Source organism: Ochotona princeps, chromosome X (genome assembly GCF_030435755.1).
Source record: "Ochotona princeps isolate mOchPri1 chromosome X, mOchPri1.hap1, whole genome shotgun sequence".
Taxonomy (NCBI): Eukaryota; Metazoa; Chordata; class Mammalia; order Lagomorpha; family Ochotonidae; genus Ochotona; species Ochotona princeps.
Genome location: NC_080865.1, coordinates 51630202 through 51642462, shown reverse-complemented (window position 1 = coordinate 51642462; position 12261 = coordinate 51630202). Strand labels below are relative to the sequence as shown.

Sequence of the window (12261 nt, the reverse complement as noted above, 5' to 3'; positions counted from 1 at the left end):
CCCTATAACCATTTTAAAGTGTATAGCAGCTGGTTCGGTGTACTAACAACAATTGAAGTGTCAATGAAGTAGTCACAGGATGTGGTTAAGAACTTGCATTATTTTAACATATTGACTACTCAATACCATGTCAATTAATTCCATAATGTTGTAAATTGTTGTTGATGTTGTGCTGGGGCTTCTAATTGATGGGGATGATACTCTGCCAGCTCTACCTTCAGACCAGAGATGGTCTCCTCAAGAAAATGTTGAATTTATCTGGACAATAAGATGCTGGACTCTATGCTTGGTATACTCTTGCAACAAAAGAATCTTGACTTAATTTGAACTGTAATACTGCAACAAGGTGGAGGAATCCACCATGGAGGGAGGGCACGGGGAGGGGTTGGGGGAATCCCAGAGCCTATGAAGCTGTGTCACATAATGCAATGTAATAAAAAAAAAAATAGGTTTGCAAAAAAAAAAAAAAGACATTATGAAAAAAAAGAAATTAATGCTAGCATATGACTGGTGTGGTTCAAATGGGAGTACAGTATTGACTAGGTCATTATTACCCATGGGTAGTAGTAATAACAGTAATAAGAGGGATATTATCAAACTCAGGTGATTATATGCAATCTGTCTCTCATTAATTATTGATTTATAGGTTATACCATAATATCTTATTGCCTGTAGTACTGGATAAGGAAACTATGGTTCATCTACTCTATGGAATACTACTCAGCTATTAAAAAAAATGAAATACATTTCATTGTGGCCAAATGGGCCCGACTGGAAACTATTATGCTAAAGGAAATGAGCCAATCCCAAAAGATCAGATATCATATGTTTGCCTTAATATAAGATAATATGAAGATAAATCTAAAAATAGTAAGTATAAATTATATACTATCTCAACTCCAAGCTGTTTGTATTTGGATTCTTAAAACCGTTACATAGGTAAGTCTCTTTCTTAGAATAATCTGGTGTGGGGCTAACACTGTGGTACAGCGAGCAGGTAATCTGCCTACGATGTTTTATAACAGTAATGATAAATTGAATAACACATAAAATATTAGGTAAAATCTGTCACAACAGATAAAAGAAAAGGTCATTATGTAATAATAAAGAGATCAAGTTTTACTAAGAACATAGCTATATTGTAAATATATATTCACCTGGCATTTGAGAATCTATATATATGAAGGAATTGTTAAAAGAACTAGAGATCAAAAATAGCTAGCAATATAATAGTTTTAGGTGACTTAATCGTATGCTTTTAAGAATAGACATATCATCCAGACAGAAACTCAATAAGACATAATTCAACAACACCGTAGAGCAAGTGGATTCAAAAACATATACTGTTTCAGCTAACAGTAATAGAATACACATCCTTCATAACAGCATGTGGAAAATTCTTCAAGACACATAATGTATTAGGCAACAAAAATGGTCTTAAAAGTTTAAAGAATATTGAAATAGTGTCAAGCATCTTTTCCAATTACAATGGTACAAGATTAGAAATTAATAAGAGGAAATTTCTTGAAAAAAAAATCCACAGATATGGGCCTGGTGCAGTGGCCAGCTGCTAAAGCCCTTGCCTTGAATGTGTCAGGATCCCATATGGGCGCTGGTTCTAATCCTAGTGGCCCTGCTTCCCATCCAGATCCCAGCTCGTAGCCTGAGAAAGCAGTCGAGGATGGCCCAAAGCCTTGAGATCCAGAAGAGGCTCCAGGCTCCTGGCTTCGGATCAGCTCAGGTCTTTCCATTGTGGTTACCTGGGGAATGAGTCAGCAGAAGGAAGATCTTCCTCTGTCTCTCTTCCTGTCTGTATATCTGCCTTTCCAATTAAAATAAATAAATCTTTTAAAAAAGAAAAAATCCACAGATACGTGGGAATGAAACAATATAACTCTGGTAGAACAAAAGAGAAAGAAAATGCAAAAATAAATTCTGGGAGGGGCCTTCTAGTAGGGACCTGAACTCGAAATGTGATGTCTGCGCTGAGCAGAAATTTGGGACACAAGGGATACAAAGTCAAGATAAACCAGTGCAGACTCCATTGATTTTTTTCTGCAGCAACTTACACCAATTTTTTGCAAAGCAAACAGGATGGTAAAAATCACTAGTTAACTAAACAATAGCATACAAGCTGCTCCAAACAATAGCATATAAGCTGCTCTAGCAATAGATCACAAGGATTTGGAAAACAACCGCCAGGTCTCAGGCAATAGAATAAGCAAACATGAGTTACAGGAACCAATACCAGTAAACAAACAGATCTAATTAGAAAAGGAATCTAGTAGAACTTTGTACTCAGATATATTCAGGCTACAATAGGAAGAGGAAGATGATAATGAAGACGCTTAGCACCTATCCAGGCACGCTTTGTCAACCAGGTGACCAGCAATCTCAACAGGAAGTCTGCGATTCTTTTGCGAGAACGTTTGAGATTCGGGGTCCTCGGACATTTAGTGGTCTGCCTTTTTTGGGGAGGTGCCCTTCAACAATAAATATCTTCAGATTAAATAAAGGAAAAAAAAATCCTTGCTTTTTCAAGGATGCATCAAAACTGCTAATGAGGACGTTAAGACCAATGAGCCCACACACAGAAAAAAATCTCAAGCTACATAAACAAACATCTCAAAGAACTACAAAGCTAAGCTCAAAGTTAATCAAAGGAAAAGAATGAGAAGCATCAGGATAGAAATAAAGTACAATAGATTGGCAACTGAGGTTCAGAGGTTTTCCAATTTTTAATTTTTTTATTGCTTACATAGTTAAAAGGGATGCATGCCCCTGCAAACCTCTGATTAAGAGATTTTTAAAAATGAAAATTAAAAATTAATGTATGTTCAAGAAAAAGAGTGAGGACCCAAATACAATTCTAAATAAAATTTGGAAACATTGCAATTGATAGCATAGAAATATGGAAGGGTCATAACAGACTACTTTGAAAAAATTATATGCTTACAAATTGCATAATCTAGTAAAAATGGATTACTTTATAGAAACCAAGACTGAATTATGAAGAAAAAGAAAATGTGAATGGACCGATACTGAGTAAATAAATTTAAACAGAAATATTAAAAGCCTGCCAGGACCATGTGAATTTATGGGTGAATTCTACCAAGCATTTAAAGAGGAGTTAATGTCAATCCTTCTTAAACTCTTTTTTTTTTTTAAAGATTTATTTTATTTTTATTACAAAGTCAGATATATTGAGAGGAGGTGAGACAGAGAGGAAGTGGAGCTGCCGGGATTAGAACCAGCAGCCATATGGGATCAAGGCAAGGACCTTAGCCACTAGGCCACGCTGCTGAGCCCCTTCTTAAACTCTTAAAAAATAAAAATTTTTGTACCGAGATCGGTGGAAGTAGAAATGATAACACAGAGATTGACCATTATCTGCTATTGCATTCACTAAATGCCTACAGCAGCCAGGATTGGACCAGGATGAAGGCAGAAACCAAGAACTCCATGCAGGTATTCCTTGTGGGTGGCAGAGACAACTTAACACAATATCTGCTGCCCTGCGGGGTGTGCATTAAGAGGCAGTTGGGCCAGAGCAGAGGCAGAGTTCAGTCTCAGTCACTCACATAAGGCATGTGGGTATTCCAAACTACAGTTTAACCCAATGTGCCAAAAGCTTGCCTGTGATCAAAATATTTTAAAAAGTTGCACCAGTCCTGCTTACACCCTACCAGGTAAGTGAAAACGAGGGGGAACATGTTTTCACTCATTCTATGAAGTCATCGTTTTCCTGGCATTAAAACTTAGATTTTAAAACTATAGCTCAATGCCATTTATGAATATTAATCCAAAAAATTTTCTGGACAATACTATCAAACAGAACTCAGCAGCACATTAAAAGTCTGTACGACATGATTTAGATTTTCTCAGTAAAAGAATGATTAAAGATATAATATCCATCAATGTAATGAGCTGTGTTGAGCTGAATGGAGGAAAACAGCTACAGAATTGTAACTGATGCAGAAAATCATTTGACAAAGTTCAATATCTTTTCATGAGCAAAACACTCAATCAAACTAGGAAGAAAGGAAATTACCTCAATACAGTAAAAGCCATACATGAGAAATCCACAGCTAACATTACACTCAATAGTGACAGATAGAGCTTTCCCATTATCAGGAACAAGACAAGTGCTCACTTTCACCATTTCTATTTAACATAGTATGGAAAGTTCCAGACAGAAAAATTATACAAGAAAAAGTGATAAAATAAATCTGAATTCAAAAGGAGAAATGAAATGTTTTGCATTTTACTATGGTATGATTTCATGTATAGATATTTCTAAATAATTTGTAAGAACTGTTAGAACTGTTACATTAAATAACGCTGTATGATTCAGAATCAACATCCACAAGTCAACTGTATTCCTCTACAGTAACAATTAGAAGTGACAATTATTGAAATAATTTTGTTTATAATGTCACTAAAGAAAATACATAAGGATAAAGTAAACAAAGGAAATTAAAAGTCTGTATAATGAAGACTACATAATTTTGGAAAAAGAAATTGAAGACATAGGTAAATAAAAAGACTTAATGCATTGTAAGAATTAATGTTGTTCAGCTGTCTTACTGAGACTGGCTTATTTCACCAAATATAATGGTTTTCAGTTGCCTCCATTTTGTTGTAAAACACAAGATTTCATTATTATATGGATGATTAATATTCCATAGTGTATATATATAAATTTAAGAATGTGCCACCTCTTGCCCAGGCTTACTAACAATTCTTAAAGATCTGCAACACAGAGAAACAGAGCATGATATCAATATGAAAGAATGTGAAGGCAGAAAATCTAGTAAAAGTATGAAGCAAATCCAAATTAAGCAATAGAAATTTTCATGGGAAAATGGTAGGATGAAGTTGTACTTATCAATAATAATGTTGAGTATAAATGGTCTAAATTATTCAATTAAGATGCACACCGGTTGAATGGATTAGAAAACAAGGCCAATCTATTTTCTATCTTCAAGTAGCACACTTTATCACCAAAGATACACACAGACTGAAAATGAAAGGATAAACAAAGATATTCCACGCTAATTCAAAGGAAAAACAGGCAGGTGTCACCATGCTAATGTCAGGCAAAGTAAACTTTAAAGCAAAAACCGAAAACACTTAAAGAAGGGCATTATGTAATGATTTTAAGGGTCAATTAAATAGCAAGAATATAGCAAATGTATATGCACCTAACTCACTAAGAGACTGCTGTAGAGACAGAGAATCATAAAGTTAAGTCTGCACCTCCATTAAGGATGACTGCAGAGATCACAGTTGTTTCATAATTGGTGAGTATCAACCCAGTATAACTTACTTGTCACAGCACATTTTAATCGTATGTAGGGTTCCCCCCCAAAAAAGAAACCCTGTACAAGGAGTCTGAAAGCAACCTTTATAAGGAACAAATAGCACTGTTCTGTTATTTGAAGTTGTGTAAATAGGAGAGATGTCATCATTTTTCTGTAAATAAAGAGAATTAGTGAGTTTGGTTCTGGTATATTTTTCAGTCCTTCAGGAAAAAAAGTTTTTCAGAAAGTAATTCAGCATAAATTTTATTCTAAATTGATGGGATTTTTGGTCTATCCTCTAACAGACTCAAAATGCCAATATCAAAAAATGACAGAAAAGTAAATGCTTCTAAGAAATGTTTTAGTGTTAGTTTATATTTTATAAGTCTTCGTTGCGATATCATAAGGAAGTATTAATATGTAATCTTGGGCACTTTGGAACAAGTATTTTCTTTTTTTGTTGTAATAAGTCTATGAATTAAACACCAATTCCAAAGTAGTAAAGCAAATATGTCTTGCAATGTATGTTTTAGTAAAATACTATATATGGAGTATAATCATATCAAGGAAAACTTTAAAGATACCTGGCATTTTTGGTGAATCTGAAATTTTATTGTATTATTTAAGTGAAAATATTATTATATGAATTATTTGGAGGGTGATTAAACATTGTCACTTAAATTGTAGGTACAGTCTTTTTTTTCTACTGTTTTACCATTTTATCAATGGATATTGCTGCTTCTTAAATATTGAAAATGGCAATAAAGTGTGTTGCATCAAATTACGTCTTGTATTACATTTTGAAATGGAGTATTGCAAAGTGTGGCACAGAAGCCTAAGGCAAAAACACAAAATTACACTTATTTAAGTTTTTTTTTTAACTAAGAGGAGATTCTATTAAAATGACAATATATAAGATTTTTTTCTTTAAGTTCTTGAGTAGCTGCATGGTGTTTTTATATTAACACTTGGTGACAAGTGTATGCATATGGCATATGATCTTACTTTAAAGATATGATATACATCAAACCTGTTAGAGGGAAGTGTACATTTAAAAAAAAACCTTACTTCTTAGATTGCTTTGATGATTTAGACACTTCTTCATCGTATCCTTCTGCTGATTTCACTGTAAGCCCCACTGCAGCTCCCAGAATGACTTCTTGCAGGGGAGGTCTCCTTGCCAGTCCCACAACAAATCCCGCATGTCTCCTTGCAGGACTCACAGTCTGGTGCCTCGCTTGTCTTCCTCTTGGAGGGCTCACAGCTCGGGCCCTGATGGGACTCACTGTACTTGCCCTAGCCGACATCTGAGCACGTCCTGTTGCAGGAGTGCTAGCAGGTTTTCCAGCAGGATTCACGCTATGGCCTTGTGAATGATTCTTAGTCACGGCATTTTCTCTTTTACGTCCCCTTGACTGTCTCTCAGCCTGTCCTGCAGGACTCACAGCACGGCCTGGTGAGGGGCTCACAGCAATTCTCCTCAAAGGACTTATGAGACGGCCTCTTGCGTGTCTGTCAGCTTGTCTTCTTTCGGGACTCACAGCTCGGCCCCTTATGGGTCTCACAGGAAGTCCTCCTTCAGGTCTTCGAGTAGGTGGATCTGCTGATCTCCAGACACGTCCCTCAGAAATTCTTCCATTTTTTTCTTCCATGGGTCTTGCCAGAGATTCCCTGTCAGTTCTCAAACCACCACGGTTGTTTTCAAGCGACTGTAGAAAACAAAAACAAGAGAACAAATGAACAAATTCTAAAAGACGCATGTTGAGATCAGTATGGAATCTGAGAAAAAATGGGAATGACACGTTAAACCGTTTACATTACTTTAGAGAATTTTTTAATCATATTTTAACCAAAGGGTAGTACAAAGACAATGAAGACAGATTCACACATGACTTGATTTTTTTGCATGAGGAAACAACATTAAAAACAAAACAAAACAGAAAACAGCTGTTAGGCATTTAGTACAAGTTAAAAATTTTGAAATTGGAAATTTTATATCACGGTCTATTTTGAAACAGCTTTCAAACTGCAGAAATCTTCAAAAAAGAATTTGCATGTTATGTCTTTCCTTATATTCATATAAGAGAAATTGAGGAATCCACAACTAGACATTAAATAACGGATACTTCCAGTAGGTGATGCATGGTAATAAAATGCAGGTAATAAGGATGAAATTGACACACTATGGGTAAATCTCCTTCGTATAATTGTGACTTTGACAACTACACACACAGTTTAAACATTCAAAAATATAATTAAAATATAGCAAAAAAATAAAACCTTAAGGTAGAATACAAACTAGCATAAAGAACCTATTGTCTATCATGTTAAAAACATACAAAATTAATAATTTGAGTGATTTGATTACTTGTACTATAATTACACATTCTAAGTTGGATACATATTATGACATTATAAAGGACTATATCAAGTACAACAGGTGCTTTGGACCAATTTCCACCCCACTGGATAATTTCAGATCCAGCTTTTTGCTAATGTGCACCCTGGGGACAAGTTCATGTATTTAAATTTCTGTTTCTAAATTTCATTCCACAGGAATAGGGGCCTTGGCTGTTAGGGACAATGGCTAATACCGAGTCTGAAATAGAAAAAGAACAAGCCGATCCTAGAACACCTTGTTTTATTAAAAAGAGGAAAGTGGCGATAGGTTAATAAGACATGTAATAATGAAAAAAGAGCTAGTTTGAAGAAGGACCCAGCATCAAGTTTAAAAAAAAAAATTGGAACACTAAAAAAAAAAAAAAAAAAAAGGAAAAAGAAAAAAGAAAAGAAAGAAAAAGGTGTTAATGAACACTGATACATTTGCTAAAATATGAGTCCAAAAGTTTTTAGTCACATTCCAAAAAGGGAAAGGGGGAAAGGGAACTCTTCTTAATAGGTATAGTGCTAGCCAGCACATGAAACTTTGAAAGACACAATTCCCAATGTAATATACATTGTGTTAGGATTGTCAGTGGATGCCAATACCATTGGGTGAAATGTTGAACACTGGCATGAAATACCACCTCATTGATTATTTATTAATGACAAAGAATAAAGTATATTTCTTCCTGCATCTCTTAACTAAAATGATCAAAACAATAACAGAACAAATCAACACGATGCGTTTCCTGCTTTGATACAATAGGGAATACGTAGTATCAAACACATAGCATTCTTGATAAAGATATTTAGCTAAAGCCACTCATGAGGAAACAATAGAGAATCCCAGATTATTGGACAGTTTACAAGGCAAATGATCCAAATCTTTTGAAAAGGTCAATGTCATGAAACACCAAGTCAGAGGTTCCGTATTAGAAAAGACTAATGAGCACAACAAGAAAAATGTTCCACTCTTTGATCAGTTATTTAAGTAAAAACAGTAACAAATGATATTTTTGGGAAGAATTAAAGAAATCAAAGTAATTATATGTTTGAAAATCATCATTGTTATATTCTTTTGTGAATAATAACAGCTTTGTGGGTTATGTGAAAGGATACCCTAGACCTTAGAACGTATGTATGTTCTGAAATATTTAAGAGAATTGTCTAACAATTACTTTTGAAAGAGTCAGAGTAGAAAAGAAATTTGTAGAGGGAGGAACAAATCAAGTGGCAAAGGACAAGAGGATGATTCAATCATTCATGAACAAACAGTAACAGCTTCCTTTCATAGCACTTCTAGCATGAATTATGACTCTCATCCCACATACATCCAACTATCTGAATCAGATTATTCATGATTTGGATAAAGCAATTAGAGGGTAGAGTTTAATTAAATTTAATTTTATGAATTTCTAAAATTGGATACTTTTACATGTTTACATATGCTAAATTCATCAAATCTAGTGATTGCAAATTCTGTTGATTTTTAAAACAAAAAAACAAAAGCATATTGAGTAACAGAATTAGGCAAAGGAGAGCAAATTTTGACACATTTTTTTGTCATCATGCATCTCTTTTTCCTTGCAGCAACTGAAGAAAATATTCATAGCTGAAGAAAAAAAAAAATAGAATGTGCTAGAGAGAAAACTGCTATCTGCCGGGCTACTTTTAATGGATCAATTTATCAAACATAAATTTAAGTATCCACTGTGGAAACATCAACTTGGAAAAACAGTACTTGAGCAGCAGGCATTTATGTGAAATGTTTATCTGTAAAAGTCACTTTAGTCACACAGAGTATGCTTCGCTGTGGTTTTAACTGCCTAATGTGAAAATCTGACTGCTCTTTCTCAGTCACACAGTGACTAACAGATTACTGTTTTACTGTGGGGATAAGGTATTTCCCAACATGTTTCTATATGCTTGAGAACAGCGTAACCATGGATTTAGGAGTTTTACCGTAGCTTCACCTAAGGGTCATTGTGCAAAAGAGCACAGTACGTCAATAACACAATTACTATTTTCCTGGATGTTAGCCTCTATGCAATTAATTGTAGCAAGGAACTCCACTAAAACTTTGGCATAGATTCAATGGAAGAAAACAAAAGCAAAGTTGTGACAGAATGAGACATTAGCACAATTTTGAAGGTGATGAGAATATATGAGCAGACCCTAATGGCATGTTGATGGGAGGGACATGAACAGCTAGGAAACAGCCCAATAAGATTGAATAGCTATTGGGGGGGGGGGGCTTTTGTGGAATGTCTAAACGGAAGAAAGTTGAGTCTTTAAAAAAATATGTTCTATGAAACATGGATGGTTTTCATGCTTTTAGTTATTTAATATGTAACAGAGGAGATCATTTGTTTACCACAGACCTAATGTATTTACCAACTCTTCCTGATGAAGTACATCTTTTGTGTCTGATGAGTTATGATTGTCTTCTAATCTTTTTTATTAGTTTGACTACAATGTACCCAGGTGTTTTTCCTTTGTATTTATCTTGTTTGAGGTTTGCTGGGCTTCCCGCATTTTGTATGTCTATGGTTTTCCTGATTTGAGAATATTTTGCCTATTTAAAAAACCGAGTTTTTTTCTGTCATGGTTTTCTTTTTTGGCATTTAACTCCAATTACATACATTTTGTATTGTGCTACAGGTTTCTGAAACTATTCTCTTTTTTTGAAATATTCCTTTTTCTTCTATTATATAAGTTGAATAGTTTTTTTAAAAATGACATTCATTTAAAAGGGTGAATGACATAGAGAAGGAAGAGAGAGAGAGAATCTTCTGTTTGCTGCTTCACTCCAGACAGATGACCACAACAGCATAATGTCTGGGACTCAAGAGGCTGAAACCAGGAATCGGGAATTCTTTCTGGATCTCCTTCATGAGCTGAATGGAATGGAGTACTTGGCCATCTTCTAGTGCCTTCCTAGATAAAATAGCAAGGAGCTGAGTAAGAAGCAGAGCAGCCAGGATTTAAGTAGTTCTCTTCCCAATAAGTTATTCAATGCTAGTTATTGCGTTTCTCAAATTCTGTAATTTATTTTTAAAAGCTATTTCATATATATATATATATATGTATATATATATATATTGTTTTTAACTGATACAAAAACTTTGTACGTATTTCTGTGGTATGTGTGATGTTTTGGTAGAAGTGTATACATTGTCTAATTTTTATAGTTTTCATTTCTCTGATAGTATTATTATCTGCTCACAGAGTTTCCTTTTTTTTTAAGGAAAAATGTTTATTTGTATTTAAAAGGCAAGGTCACAGAGAGGGAAAGAGAGACACAGAGAGAGAGAGAGAGAGAGAGAGATCTCCACTCCGTTGTTTCATTACCCAAATTTCCATAATGGCCAGTTGTGAGCTGATCTGAAGCTAGGAGCCAGGGGCTTCTTCCAGGTCTCTTACGTGAATTCAGAGTTCCAAAAACTTCGTCTATCCTATGCTGCATTCCCAGTCCATAAGCAGACAGCTGGATGGGAAGTGAAGCAGGCAGGACATGACCCAGCACCCATATCGGATGCCAGAGCCACACAGTCGAAGAATAGTCTGATATGCCATTTGAAAATCTGGCAAAGATTTTCCTTTTTTTAAGAGTTAGTTTTTTAATTGGAAAGTCAGATATACAGAGAGGAGGAGAGACAGAGAGCAAGATCTTCTCTCCGATGATTCACTCCCCAAGTGGCTGCATCGACCGGTGCTGCGCCAATCTAAAGGCCAGGAGCCTGGAGCCTCTTCCAGTTCTCCCACGCAGCTGCAGGATCCCAAGTATTTGGGCCATCCTGGACTGCTTTTCCAGGCCACAAGCAGGGATCTGGATGGGAAGTGGGCTGCCAGGATTAAAACTGTCACCCATATGGGATCCCAGCACATGTAAGGTGAGGACTTTAGCTACTAGTCTACTTCGCTGGGCCCTCACAGATTTTGCTTTAACTTTTGATTCACTTATCACATCTATACTTTAAATTCTTTCCTACTGAATATAGAAAGCCATATTCTACACTTATAATATCCATCTCACAAACAGGAATTTAGGAGAGGCAACTCTACCACCAGTTGCCAAAAGAATCTGGGATTCCCTTTAAGCATTGTTCTCATCTTGTTCCATTAAACTCTAAAATCTGTAAACTCTGATCTCAGATCGTCGTGGCTGCTATGTACTGTACTGCCCATGGCTCACTGTACTCCTGATAGAAAATTGTCCCCAGGCAGAGAGCTGGAAATAATGGGTTTACTCTACAAGTTTCCTCCATCTAAGAATCAGTCATGCATTATCTGATGTTCACTGATCAAACAAAGTTTTTCATTTGTGTCCTTTTGTTGTATAACCCTCTACAGTGGAAGGGTTAGTTTGGTACTATTTACTCCATTATGGGTGGGAGAAGATAAAGTGTGAATAGTTTGTCTAGGATAAACATTGTATAATATCCTAAGTGTAAGATGGATAGACATATTTTCTTCTGAGTTTTCTTGGTATCAAGAGAGAGGACAATTGGAAAGAAAGACTAGATAACATGTAACCTGTAGTAAGTGTTTGATACAGGCCTGTTACTAAGTGCTC

The 12261-nt window shown here is 35.4% G+C and overlaps 1 protein-coding gene across 1 annotated transcript in view; it reads right to left on the bottom strand.

The window, feature by feature from the left end:
- Positions 1 to 12261, bottom strand: part of LOC101530799 (uncharacterized) — a 315911-nt gene that overhangs the window by 78211 nt on the left and 225439 nt on the right. The window contains 1 exon segment of the mRNA XM_058659130.1: positions 6372 to 7012. Within this exon segment, the coding sequence (XP_058515113.1) occupies positions 6372 to 7012 (641 nt within the window).